At 32.2% G+C, this 15,818-nt stretch overlaps 1 protein-coding gene across 3 annotated transcripts in view; it reads right to left on the reverse strand.

Annotated features, from left to right (window-relative positions):
* Window positions 1–14,688: 14,688 nt before the first annotated feature.
* Window positions 14,689–15,818, reverse strand: part of LOC126781659 (hemicentin-1-like) — a 372,002-nt gene continuing 370,872 nt past the window's right edge. For all 3 annotated transcript variants that reach the window (XM_050506615.1, XM_050506614.1, XM_050506613.1), the window contains exon 17: window positions 14,689–15,254. In XM_050506615.1, the coding sequence (XP_050362572.1) occupies window positions 15,162–15,254 (93 nt within the window). In that variant the 3' untranslated portion in view covers window positions 14,689–15,161. The remainder of the gene's footprint in view (window positions 15,255–15,818) is intronic.

Below are 15,818 nucleotides of genomic sequence, written 5' to 3' on the forward strand. Positions count from 1 at the left end.
GAATTCCTTACCAGCTCACGTGTTCCCCTCCTCTTACAACCCGGGTTCCTTCAAACGAGGCGTGAAGAGGCATCTTGCGGGCCGGCAAGGCGGGGACGGCTAGTACAGAACATTCTTCCCGACTGTACTGGCCGTCGTCGCGTTTGGACTCTACTACCACTTACCGTCAGGTGGAATAGAGTCACTTGCCATCCCGGCGCATATAAAAAAAAAAAAACTATGGCGCCATCTATCGGAAACGTCAATCAGCTTATAGCTGCTTGGGTGCAGTCGATGCCAGTGGTGACGTTTAATAGTAAGACAGTGACAGATAAAAAACAGAGGAGGAACGTTAGTAACCGGAGAAGGAAAGGAAAAATTCAGAAGGGAGCATTAACGTTGGTCGGGATATTAAAGGTAGGCCGAGCGGTCTTATGGAAAAACACCACGTGGCATCGAACTCACCACGTTTCCGATCCAATTAAATCCGTAAAGTTAATTTGCAATCTGTGTACGTTGTCGATTAAACCGACTTATTATATCAAGTTTTAAAAGCATTATTTTGTATCTTCACCATGTTGGTCGGACATCAAGCCTCTAAATCAACTCCCGTCATACTTATATTTTAAAATACTAATTAATATATTTTTGTAGATGTAAGTTCACGACAGTGAGTTAATAATTCGATTAGGTAGAAGCACTTCAATGAATTTACTCTGTTGCCTAATTTATCCAGTTTATATGAATATTTTTAATGGATTTCAATATTTATAAGATATCATTAATCAATGTTATGTTTGTTGATTAATTATGCTTTCACATTCGAATTAGTTAATTGGTTTTGTAGTCATATTGCGTTTATATTTAATTCATCGTGACGTCACTTATGCATACTATTATTGTAAAAAGTTTTACTACTAAACTAAGTTTTAGTACTAAACTAAGTGACCCAATTGAATATAATGTAGAATACATAATTATTATATATAAAAAAATATTCACTATTGAAACTTAAAAATTGACTTCGTTTAATGTGAAATACATTCATTACATTATAAAATTCCTTTGTTAACGAGTGTTAACAGAAGAACAGAGTTAAACATGAATATTTCAAACCTGGAGAAATTTTCGTTATGAAATGAGAGTATTTTATCTTTGAGTTCTTCCTGGTAAGTTCTAGTGAAACGTACTTGATTATGACTAAGTTATAAACAATTCGAGCGGTTAACGAATTTATATACACATTGCACGTTATATAATAGAAACAATATATACTATATAAAATAATAAAGTAATTTTTTTTTAAATAGTACAGTATAAATTCCTTTATGAAATAATATAAATAGTGTCCAATAAATATATTTATAAGCTAAATTTAAAATGTAATGCATGTCGAAACTACTTGAATTATTTTAATGTGCCATTTTATTACATACAACAGCAAGCCACTTGAAATTTTTTAACGTAAAAAAAGGAATAAATTAAGATCATGAATAAGGAATTGTATGAATAAACAACAAGGTTCTTGTTTATTTTATTTGATGTATGTTTCACGTTAGTTTGATATTGCAAATGTATGTCACAGACGTTATTTTATATGCGTCGAACATTAGATTTTTTTTTTTCTATGTGTGTATTTGCAATCAGCCCCAAGGCTTTGAGCAAATTTGTTCAGTGATGCTGTCATGCGGAGTGGCTTCCCATTGGAAGCGTCTACTCATCTGCTGCCCAGAGCTACTGCCGGTCTTTTAACTCTAGGATATGATGACGTTTTAGTCGTCTCACATACTGGTCCATGGTGAGTCGGCGAGCGAGTTTGTTAGGGTGATGGATTAACCGGTCTTTGTATTTAGCTGCCAAACTCCGAATTTCTTCTTTGATTGTTCTCATTTCAAGGTGCTCGTGAACTTCCTTGTTGGTTATGGTATCATGGTACTTTTGCAATTGTCATCTGCAGTTGTTGGAGTATATTTATGTTGGAATTGCTTGCGCTGCCCCATAGTTGCAGACCGTATGTCCAAATGGGTTTTAGGATGACTTTATATATAAGGAGTTTGTTGTCCAAAGAGAGTCTGGAGTTCCTTCCTAGCTTCCAGTATAGGCTGTTGTACTTTAGCTGAAGCTCCTGTTTTTTTACATTTGATGTGATGCCTCCAGGTTAATCTACGACCAATGTGTAAGCCAAGATATCTTACATGATCACTGTTGGGTAGAGTACATTGGCCCAACTTTACAGATGGACAGTCTCCTTTTCTAAGGGTGAATGTCACCTGTACTGATTTTGTAGCACTAGCCTTTATTTTCCATTTTTGGAGCCATTCGTTTACTTTGTTAAGGCCCTTTTGCAAGTTCTTTGATGCCCGTTTTGGGTCTTTATTACTTACTAATATTGCGGTGTCGTCTGCGAATGTAGCTGTGGTTATCCCTGGCGTTAGCGGTAGGTCAGCAGTGTACAACGTGTAGAGCATGGGGCCCAGGACAGATCCTTGTGGCACCCCGGCATCAATCTCTTGGAACTTAGAAGTTGCGTCACCTTCTTTCACATAAAATATGCGATCCTCGAGGTAAGATTTGAATATGGGAAAGTATGAGTGGGATATATTCTGCTTGATCTTACATAGTAGGCCTTTGTGCCAGACCTTGTCAAATGCCTACTGAATATCCAAAAACGCTGACGAGCAATATTCTCTTTGTTCCAAGGACTTTCTTATGACGTCACATATTCTGTGGGCTTGTTCCACTGTGCCATGGCGTCCTCTAAACCCAAATTGGTGATCTGGTATCGCTTTGCGTTCCAAGAGTCTAGGCATAATTCTGCGAAGTATTGTATTTTCCAGTTCCTTGGATAGAATAGGCAACAGACTGATTGGTCGATAGGACGTTTTTTCAGTCATTAATTTGCCGGCCTTGTAAATCATGATGATTTCAGAGACTTTCCACGCACTCGGCAAATACCCTATTCGTAACATAGCGTTGAAGATGATGGCGATGAACACAATTGCCTTTCTCGGTAGTTCCAGCAGTACTTCTTTAGTTATCAGGTCGTAACCTGGTGCCCTTTTATTGTCTAATCGTTTGATCGTTTTTATGACTTCCGCGGGCGACACAGGTCTAGGAGGAAGGTCCATTTGAAAGTCTTGTTTTAGAATATGATCAACATATTCTTAAGATGAGTTGTCGCGTGTTGCATTCGGTTTGAAAACACTTGTTAGATGATAAGCAAACAAGTCCGCTTTGTCCTGGCTTGTTCTAGCCCAGTCGTTTCCCTTTTTTGTTAGAGCTTTTGGTAAGTTAGGTCTGTCACAAGAACGGGTGATTTTCCAGAGCGAGTAGTTGCTGGCTTTAGTCGCAGTAGATAACATTAGAATAATCATATATTTGTTTATACTCTAGAGCTTTATTTTAGAGCCTTGAATAACATGAAATATAATAATGATTCGTGTTATTCTTTTATTATTTAATACATAAGGAACTTAAAATTTTAACTTTTTTACATCAATTTCTATAATTTTAGGAAACTAAATATTTATGTAAAAACAAATAATTACTTCAACGAAATTGCAACTCCATAATATTCACAACTTTTCGCGTCAGTTACCCCACATTTTTATTCCACCACTCCAAACAAATTGATACCTTGCACATGGGACGTAAGTAAGGCGGCTTGGGTTTTTTTTGGATCACTTTTGTATTTAGTTTCTAGTAAATATTATTCTTTGTTTGTATTCTTTGTACTAGCACATCGTCTGTAACAGAAGGCAAATATGCAAATATGCAGTGGCGTCGTAACCTTATTGATTATACAACGAAAAGCTGATTTCACGGCTATTGGCGTATTATGCTGTGGTGGTCTTGCATAAACGATGTTCGACGCAGATTCCCAACTAAAACGACTAACACCAAAATAGTTATCCTTTCTGAGCTTACCTCACTTTCGCAAACGCAAAAGGGAAACTTTATCATCCTAAGAATCACTTTTATGCGCTGCCTTAAATGGAGATCTTAACCTTAAAAACTCTCTTCTATTGGTTCAGATTGAAATGACTTATTAATTCAAGCTAAAATAAACTGCCCCGCACCAAAACTGCGTCATCATCAGACTCGGATTAACCATCTTCAACCTGTTCAACATCTCCCTGCAAACCAGATTTCACACCACTACATTCCTTGTCTGGCGCATTTTTCTCGTCCTTATTTATTTTGAATCTAAAATAAACCAAATTAACACGAAGTTTGAATAAAAATGAGCACAAAAAAAACCGCACAAGCACCTATGCGGTCACAGAGATCACTAGTGAAATATTTTTACTCACCCAGGCCAGACGCGCGCACATATACACAACAAATAATTGACTGACTGATATTTCGAAATATTAAACACCTCATTTATTTTCGTTTATTTTAAGCTATGTTTAATATTTTTATGTATTTAAGTGGTTGTTATTGCTTTACAATAAGATGTTTTTTTTTACAATATTTACATTATTAATACACTTTTCAAATACTTTTAAAAAATATTATCCCGAATTTCTAGTTTATCAAGATAATTTAAAATAAAGTAAAATTATCTATTTCGTAAATAAAGTAAAATTATTACTTGATCTTATTTTGTGACATTTGGTTTTTGTTGCGATTTAAGGGTATATTTTATTTGATACATAAATGTTTTTCTTTTTTTTATTGCTCATTTAACAAGAATTAATGACTTTATAAGACCGAATTGCTAACCGTACATATACAATATAAAACATACAAATAATAAATACAAAACATCACAACAATACACCGTCATAATATACAATTGCCATCATTGACACATATATCAAACCGGGAATTACAGTTTGATAGATGGTTAAAAGATCGTACCGCATTGATAGAGGACGCCCAGTCAATGGTTGGGAGATAAATAGCCCGGGTATTGAATGCTTAACAAATGATCTTAACGCTTCACCATCTCGCTCGACGTTGACACAAACGGTTCCTACGTCGGACCTGCATCAATGGGCACAATGCCTTTCGTTCGTGTCGTTATTTATTATAGAAATTTTTCTCTGGACCCGGATTAAAAGTTTCATGGAAATGATCAATTTTGGGGGATTGAGATGGATTCGAATATTTAGTTATTGCATCAGTTCGTGTTGCTTTGACAAAATATTAAGGAAAGAAAGGAGTTTGTGTGCGCAACTTTTCTTTGATATTCTAAATTATATAAACCTAGATTATGTGTAATTTTCGGGCTACATGACATTACAATAACGAACCTTGGATTTAAAATGTACTTACTGTAGCTTTCTTTTCTTTGCATTGGTAAACGATATTTAGTATAGAAATATTTAGTCTAAATATTTTCACATAATCAGTTAAGAGTAAATTTTAAATACTGTGCTGATACATTTTTTTTATTCATGCATTTTTTCCAAATATATCTGTGCTTACTTGCTTGTAACCCTATAAATTTTAATTTATCATACAATATTTTAATTATCATATACGAAATAATATTTTAATTAAAATATTGTGTTTATCTTTTTAATCTACTCGGCTTTTAAAACAAATTTCGGTTATTGGATCGCGTAAACATATAAACAAATAGACGAAGGGCCCGTGTAACCGCTATTGAGACAGAGATAGTTTGTCAATGGGTGCATCTAATGTTGCCACGTTGCTGTTGTTATGGGGGATAAACTATTTTCAGGATTGAATTAAAACAAAACGAGATCTTTATAATTTGACTGTAATACATTTTTATTAATAATTTTAACACCGTTGTATTATTTGTTTTTGTTTTCGTTATCAATAGTGCTTCAGCATCTTTATATTATGTTATCAAGAATTTGATTAAGTTCTGTAATAATGTCAGATAATTTACCATTTCGGTTCATTAGGCGCCTATTTATTTTACTTAAAAAAATACTAGTTTTTTTTAAATTGCATCTGTGTCCGATTTTGTTTATATTTGTCAGCTTTAAGGATTTTTTTTCTTGGCGTATCCTTCTCAATTTTCTTCTTGTGGTTTTTATTTTTGCGAGATGGCAGCACTGCGTTGTTCGACGTCGTCCATTTGATCGTTAAGCAGGCGCCGGTCACTTACCGACGCATTTGTACTTACAAATTACAAATTTTCATTGAATATCGTAGATTATTGGCATTGAATATATTGTTTGTACATTTCGTATATTGGTTGTTTCAGATTAAATACAAATCTCACGTAACGGAGGGTTACCTACTTCATTTACTTTGTAACAATTATTTGTGAGCGAACCTCTCCTTCTCGGTTACCGAACCGTAAGTAAAACACATTGTATTCTTTGAGGCATATTCATTGTTATTTAAGTGGTATTTAATCGATTGTTCATTCGATTCAGTCTTTGTATCGAGTCGGCCACGTGTTATATAAATCATATATTGACCAATTTCGATATATTTAAGCACTCCTAAGGTGAGTTTATGCATTAAATACATTTTTACAATACATTAAATACAATCAATAATCAATATCCCACGTGTTTCAATATTTATTTTTATTAATTTCTTTATAATTTACTCAAAAACTGAATATAGACTTTGTCAATGTACTGGATGACCTAGGTCAAATCCTAATGTGATTTGAATCGTTTAAAAGTTTTGTTTTATTAATTTAAATATAGTTCTTGATTTTTAATTATGTTTTGTTGCTAATGTGGCAACAATTATCCATATTTTGGCACTTTAAAAGATAAAATGATTAACATCAATTATATAAGGCATTATTAGGGCCTTCTTAGTGTTATGTAGGTATTATATTACAAAGTGATAAAATATTGTTCAGTGGACTCCATCTAGGAATTGTTTGTTAAGTCGGATCTGTTGGAAGCACTTCTGTTTTATGGAGGAGAAGCTGCTTGTCCAGTGGCCTATTATTGCTGCTGTTGTTTGCTGCTTTGCACTGCTTTTTATTGAAATGAAACAACTATTTCATTTTCTCATTGACGCTGCATTCAGGCCTTGCACATATTTCCTGCTTATTTGCTTAATATTTATTCCGTATTTAAATTTACCACTTAATTTTAACCGATGCCAATTCACTTATAATATCTCTTTTAATATTTCTTAATTTGATAATTTCTTTAAAAAAAGGTAAACTTAACTTTTAAGGGTAATGGTTAAAATACTATACATTATAGTAGGTATTGATGCTTTAGTTTTTTTTATTTAATTAGTAATTAAAATCATATAATCTAACTTTTGTTTTACTATATAATATATTAATAAAGCGGTCTTAATATAACAAAACCTTTTATTGTTTACGCCTGTGACGTATCCAATGTATATTTATTTTTATTAATTTATATCTAAAATTTTTAAACATTGTTTTAACAAATAAGTTAAGTAAAAATATTGTAATTTCTACTATTTTTTTAAACAAAGAATTGGTTTCTGTGACTAATCTATATAGGACAAATATATCATGGATATTTCTCTAGATATTTTGTAGATCTAAAAACACTGCATACAAAGTTTTCGTGCATTTGTTTCATCAGCATCCGGACTGAGAATTGTCACGCCCACAGTAATGTTAACGTAATTTGATACATTCACCGACCTGCCACTGATATGCACTAATTATAAGAATTCAAGGTGCATAAGTGCAACCTAACTAAAGTTACCGACATCGCGTGTATAATTAGCACGCTGAAGTGGAAGTAGGCTGGTCATGTCTGAAGGCGCATTGATGGCCGATGGAGAGACACGTGTTGATGTTGAGTGGTGATCACGCTTAGGAAAACGTAGTGTAGACCGCCCTGCGGCAAGGTAGGCCGACGATTTGAAAAAGGTGGGAGGTATAGGACGGATGCAGGCTGCCCAAGATTGGGATGGTTGGCGTTCTATGGGGGAGGCTTTCGTCCAGCAGTGGACGGCGATAAGCTGATATATTTAAGTGCAAACTATTCCTGTCCCGGTATGATAAAATATCATAATATAAAGGCTCAATATTGGATTAATTAATGGTTTTGAGAGGAAAAAACAAACAAACCCACGTTTTAATAATATCACTGTCATTAATGTCCCCTACGATACCCCAACCCCACAATCCCTTACGATAGGGTAGTATTCTATGTTTTTAAATGTTGTTTTAATTGACGCTGTTAATGAAATTACATGTTGCCAGTTAATAACTAACGTTATTTTCTTTAGGATCGATTTTATATAATGGCTCAATTTTATCTATCTATACCAAATGGTTGACGTTTCAAACATATGACATGTGCATGTTAAAAAATAAATATTTTTTGACAAAACATGAGAAATAATAATAAATTTATAAAAAAGCACTTCAGAAACAATTCAAGTCGCAAGCAACTTAATCTGTAAATATAATAACGTTCTATAAAAGAGCCTTTCGCAAACACTCAAATCATAAATGCTTAAATTGGCAAATGTTAAGAACGATTAACGAAGGTAATCTTGCCCCCCCCCCTCATCACTCCTCGCTAGTACGTACGGCAGTACGAGGCCATCCCAACTGCCTCCTCCTCAGGGCCTTCGAAAATAGGACACGTGAGGCCCCCACCTCACGCATTAACGGCCCCAAGGCTAGACCCTATCTTCTCGTTCACGCTCCGCCGTATCCTTCTGGACCATGACGGTCTTACAAAAGGACGCTATGGCCCTTCACGCCGAGTCCCTGTGGAGCATTGCCGACACGATTATACACAGTGAGAATTCTTGTCCGACCTCATGAACTAGGATCTTTCTTTTCACATTACACGCGGGGCACGCCTTCAACGTATGCTGAGCAGTGTCACGGTCCGTGCCACAGTGGTGACACAACGCCGTCGATCTGCGTCCGATCTTACACAGGTATTCTCCAAAACAACCGTGAATGGTTATCAACTACATAAGTCGAAAAGTGACTCGTCGCTTTCGTCTCATCCAGGCTTCAAAGGTTGGCAGGATTGCTCCGACGACGCGTTTGCGCGCATACGTCGCAAGAGCCCTCCAGTGTTCCCGCCGCTTCAATGCGTCGAGCGCACTCGGAGGGGGCACTTTCACTGTATAATCTTAATATTCTAGCTTAACTTAACCAACATATTAAATATTTGTTTGGCTAAATATAATTGTTTAATATTACCATTAATAATATTATTTTAAAAACATAAAATTTTATTGTTCAACCAGTAATTTGTATAGAGAAGACAAAAATTATATTTATAATTTTGCTAAAATTATTCGCAATAAAAAAATCTCTTATTTGTTTTTTTATTAAATGACAGATTCCCATTATGAATGCTATAAAAAGCCAATGTCGCATATCATTTTTAAATACCCCAGAACGGCCGTCCGTTAATTACGATCATGTGTGGTGGGTTCGAGTTTGATCTTTAAAAATGACTGCATTGTGCAGTTTGCCAAATCGATTGAACTTTATAATTACTGCTTCATTGTTTAGTATGACGCTTATATAGCTTTCCTTAAAAACCTTCGTATCTAATGCAAATAGGATTATAAAATCGACTCCACTTTTATTAAACAAGTATAGATAAGCGGCCAAGATCTGTTTTAGTGTTACATTATTTGAAGTAAGCATTTATTTCAGAAAACACGAGTAGGTAGTACTATAGCAATCCTTTATTCTGTTAAATAATAAACGATACTAAAACGACATTGCGTGCTATTAGAGACATCAATATTGTGAACAGCCTTGAAACGTAGTTACTTTTTAATAATTTTAATATTGATTCTTTTTGAAAGGAAAAAGTATGACTAACCCATATCATTTGCGTGTTGTGGAAATAACGTGGAATTTGAGATTTGTATTGTAGATAAAGCTCCCATTCGATGGCTGTCTTATGTATGAAATCAAGGATTGAAGGTGTGAAGATGTATCTTTGGATGTATCCAAAAATAATCGAGCATATAAGCCCAGCAACCAGTCGAATTATGTTTATTTTGCTGGCAGTAAAACTATAGTACTTGCTATAGATCACGACTCGGTTCCGTTTGTTTTTGAATAATTACTTTTTCTTACTCAATAAATGTCATTTATATTATAAAATGTATGGGGAAACTACGAAAACTTTGATATTTTATATAATATAAAATGGTGTATAACATATTAATGTACATAATGCATAATATTATTATAAAAATGCTTAAGTGTAGAAAGCTTTGCCAAGCAGGCCTTATAAATAACTGCTGTTTTGCCGCACGTAAGTTAGGGCTTGGTTATTGTTGGGTAGAAATTATAAGAATTAATTGCTTGAAAGGCGTTATAAATAAAATATTTTCTTTATTAATATCTAATTCCTACAGAAAGTTAATAAATAATATTACCTACATTTGTATGTAGGTAATATTATTTATTAACTTTAATAATCACGCAACTTCTCGATCAAAAATTCTTAAATTTTCGCTTAATATACTATTATCCCACAGTTTTCAAAGGGATTTAAGTCGGGACTTCTTGGGGAAAAATGTATTAGCCTGCATTCTGTTTGGAATGAATCGGACCTTTCATTTAGAAGTTAGAACTGGTATAATAACGTAAAAAGTAAGAAAAATGCCGCAGTGTGAGCGAACCACGGATAACGGGAGCGAAGAGCACGCTACTCTACTATTTACCTACACCTTTTATTATTTTTATACTAGAAATAGTTGAATAGTACGTATTTTTATATATAGAACTAGAAACCTGGTGCTTTTTAGAACTTTGAATATTAGACTGCATAATTAATTTAAACTAATATTTTTGGAATTCCCTTAAAAGAAAAATTTACGCACAAGAAAAAATATGATGGTGGTGGCTAAGGGTGCGGCGGCTATATAGTCGGCGCAAAGATTTCGTATGACCCATTCGTATGTACCATGTTCATCACATCTTCTACCTTCAAACAGCAATATTTAGAATTATTGTGTTCTGGTTTACTTGATATTGTTGTGTTCCGGTTTGAAGGGTGAGTGAGCCAGTGTAATTACAGGCACAAGTGACATAAAATCTTAGTTTCCAAGGTTGGTGGCGCATTGGCTATGTAAGCGATGGTTGATGGTCAGGTGACCCATATATATAAGACACAAGGGACAAAACAATTTAGTTCCCCAGGATGGTTGCGATTTGGCGATGGATGGGATGGTTATTTTTTTTATAGGGCCAATGTTAAAATAATGTTGGACGAATGTACGATGAGCCACCACTCCTACATAAAAGCCATAAACAGAACCTAATAAAAAATAAACGTATTAAAAAATACGTAGGGCGTGTCCTTTATGCATATATGCACGGGAGTATACACCTTTCTACTTCCAGACTCAGGGCTGAAGAAGAATCATCATCAGCAAGTTAAATTTAGAGTTCGATTTCTCTGGTGTACGCAGCTTTATTTTATAACGTTTCAGTGCACATAAATTGCCAGGGCCACAGAAGTACAAAAGGGGTAGTTTGTAAAGCTATGTAAAAAATATATTTATTCATAAGGTTGAAACGCAAACTTGTATACGTAACTCAAACGTTACTGAATAATAATACAGAAACGTTGTTGAATGTTCGAGTTACCAGGGCCGCAAAAATGTGCAGTACGTTATCAATTGTTTCTGAAAGACACTGGAGGTCGGGCTTATTGATAAGAATGGCATCTTATCCGTAGAATAAACTCCTGCGCACGTATGCAGTCCTACTATTGAAACTGATTTTTAATAACAATTATTTTGTAAAACGTACGACGTTACACTTTACAATGGGGGAAGAGGCTATTAGATACATTTTCTTCCCCTTCGACCGTCACCACACAAGATGAATTATAAGCACAAATAATGTACATGAAAACTCAGTGGTGCTAGCCTGGGTTTGAACCCACGAACATCGGTTAGGATTCACTCATTGTTCTAACCACTGGGCTTACTTTTTTGATTTTGAATCTCATTACTCTGTCGTATCCTGTAAACTATTTATCTAATTCAAAAATATTTCTTGAGAGAAAATACCAAATTTCAAGTCTTCTTGAACGTTTTTAAGTCAGAACCTACCTCCAGTGACTAGACTTTCAATATTTTACAATGAATCAATCGGTTGATTTAATTACCTGCTATTACTGTGTTAATCACAGTAATAGGAGGTAATTAAATACCTTTTAACATCAACAATATCGACCAATTTTATATTAGTATTATACATGAATTGTACTACCTTCATGTATTTCTTTTCATATTGACATATTGACTGGCTTGTAAAATGCCTTTGGGCATTAAAAAGAAATACTTTTTTTTTTTAAAGACAAATCTTTGGTGAAATAATAAAAAACGCCTTTCAATTCGTAAAATTGGTTTTAATAATTTTATTTCAATATTCACACTCGATTATCATTAGTGCATTTGTTACTTCATATTTTTTACATGAGCAATACATTAAAATGTAATATATTTATATGAAACTTCTTTATATCCGTTACACTTTATGTAAGAGATTAATTAACATATTTTTATGGTATTACGTGTAATTTCCATTTTTCGAGAATATATAATTATGTAACTATCACCAATGTTTTACATCTATATTAAGTCTACGATTCAGCAATTTCTTTTACATTAACATGTAGTTTTATTTTAGTGTAGAGCTTTTATTCATTTATAATTGTTAAATAAAAAATAAAATAAAATTATATTTCAAATAAAATTTATATTGTTTGATATTAATAATTATTTTTAAGTTTCCATTGTTCTATCAATACTAATAAAATATAATAATATTGATTTAAAAAATCATTTCATCGTAATTAATATAATAATGAATATTTTATTCGTAACTTAATAATTATTCCGTAATTTGGTTTATTTTGTTCACATTACATTATTACCAATTATTTTATAATTAAATAAAAATCGTTTACATTTTTTTATAAGTTTCATATTTTAATGAATACAAAGTGACGCTATGAAATAATATGATTTTATTAATAATATACATTGCTATGAAATTAATAGGAATATTTTTTTATTTACAATTTCTATTTATCAGTCGTAGCAATGCTTATAATACAGATCTTATGATGAAATGAAAAATATTTAATTTACTATCAAATATTTTATTCTAATATTATTATGTAAAATTGACTATGTTAGATAGTTACTTATGTATATTACTTTCTTATATAGTTTTAACCGTAGAGTAGTTATTTTTAAGTTTGTAAAATCGACAATATGAATCGTGGTGACTTCGCGTTAGCTTAATGGCATAACCTAAGCGAATTACAAGTTTATTTATTTTTTCATAACCCTGTGTGAAATAAAAATAATTTACTAAGAATCAAAGTTTTTTTTTACTTAGAGCAAACCCTGTAATATAGATGTAGTTTTTGGGTGTAAAATAGTCCTTCGAGCCGGATATCGCTTAGATATTACCCTTTTAATTCATAAAAACTAAGTAAATTTATTTAATTAAGCACGTTCTTGCCATCAACTGCTTAGCGATAATTTTAATAATTCTAAAATATATTTTTAGTAAAAAAACACGTAGTAACTTTGGAAAATACGTACTTCATAATCAATCTATGTTTGTATGTATCAAGCGGTATGTAAAGACGAAGCTTACTTGTGATCTTGGCATGGGCAATCGAGGAGAAGTTTATAAAAACTATGGCTATGACTAAGGGCAAACGTTATTCCGAAGTATATAGCATTGTTGCGGGTGATAATCATATAATTAACATGAGATAAGTGGCACTCCCTTTAGTGATCTAAGAAAAAAACACTAAAAACTAATAGCAAACGAGAAATCCATGACGTACTCTACGGTGAAAATAAATGAAGTATGGAAATAAAACTTTGTATATTTATTTAACATATCGAAATTAAAGATCAATTTAAGTTGGGCGTAAAATCGTCGTAGACGAAAAAAATACACAATCGACCGCATTCATGAATATTTGTGAAATTAATCAGATTTTTAATCATAATTATGAATGTCGATTAAAATAAATAATTAAATGTAATTTTTGGTTATGAATATTTATTAAGATATTATGTAAAAAGCAATAACGAATTTTCATACTTATTTATATAGTACTATAATATTTTGTTATTCGACATGAAATAAATAATACTCAATAATTTTCATTATGTACAATGTATGAAATTGATTACAAATAAATAAATGTGATAATTTGAATTATTTTATTACAAAATTGATTCTAATATTCAATTAATTATAAGAATAATATAGTTATCTAAACCTATATAAAAATTCTTAAATCGAGTTCTGCGACTTTCAGCCGTTTTCTTAATATTTACATATTTAATTAAATTTACATACATTTTTTTTATTTTAATAACTAATTATTTTCTTGTCGCTACAATACTAAACATAATAGTAATACAAAAAGTAGTTGTAAAATTTTTGTTGTAATATTTTAAATAAATTAATCTTATTTGTATATTTCATTTAGTTTTACATAAGAATTTCATTTAATTGATTTGCGTTGAGTTTTAACATGATAAATGTAAAAAAAAGTTCGTAGCACATTTTCGGCAATAATTTAGATAATATAAAATTCAGCTAAATAATGTAATCTTGGTCAAATGTATTGTCACATAAACTAGCTACTAATCTAATAATTAAAATAAAGTTTAATTATAAAAGTAATGATTGCTTTTGTTTAAAAAAAAACTGGTTTCATAACTCTACTAAAATTAAGTGATGACTAAAATTACTATTTGAACAACGATTAGTTTTTATTTCTTTCCTATTTTTACTGACATTTTATTTTTGTTATATTTGTTATTCGCGATAAGAAACTATCGTGAATAACAAATATTTTACCTTGATAATGGATGACTTACAAAAATATGCGAACATGCTTCATTTAAGAAAATTTGAATGAATTATTCACCCAACATTGCTGAAGACCGTTACTTGTAATTAGAGAATATCTCGGTTTTTCATTTTTTCATTACAATTTAACATATTCATGTTTCCGATTTAAATATGCATATCATGATGATATAAATACACAGTGACGCTGTGACAGCAAAATTTTATCTTTTATCACTTTAATCTGATCTTAAAAATAAAATATATATATATACTGATGTCATGACTCAAAATTTAATTTAATGGCATTTTTTTTATATAATTTACATATGAAATGAGATTTTTAAACATAACTTATATATTTATTATATTAAGGGGTGGTATCGCAACGTGCGTAATAATATTAAACGCAGCTTTCTTGGTGCGCCGCTAACAATGGCGTACGTGTAGTCACAACCTCCCGATGCGACCTCAGTGTACCGTTCACCCGCTCGTTCTGTAATAAATAGCTTAGATTAGTTTATTCATATATACTAAAGCTGTAGATTTCATGTATTCAAACGTATTAACCTCAGTACAATTTACATTAAATAAATATATATATATTGTTAGACACACGTCTTTTAAGAAGGTTCAACTTCACGCTACAAGCCTAAATAACTGGAAAACAGTAATAAAGTAAAAGGTAAAATAAGACACCAGCCTGTAAATGTCCCACTACTAGGGGAAGTCTTCTCACCTTTTAGATGTGAACGTTTAACAAGTGCTTTTGTATGCAAGTACTTAGTCTTTGAATACACATATTATATTAAGCTGTACCTATTCGTATTATATAACAAAGCAAGCTTGGAATTCGCGAATGGAACCGCGTTTACAAGCTAGTGTCTTGTATACATTCATTTGTTGCGTTTTTTTATATGAATTTTGTATTTTATCTGTACATTTTTATTTATTATTTTTACTCTTTCTTTTTTTTTGTAAACTCTTCTCCGTGAATGTTTTTTTAATACTAAGTAGACATTAATAACAATAATATTATAACTACGAAAGTGAGTTTGTT

Source organism: Nymphalis io, chromosome 4, assembly GCF_905147045.1.
Source record: "Nymphalis io chromosome 4, ilAglIoxx1.1, whole genome shotgun sequence".
Lineage (NCBI taxonomy): Eukaryota > Metazoa > Arthropoda > Insecta > Lepidoptera > Nymphalidae > Nymphalis > Nymphalis io.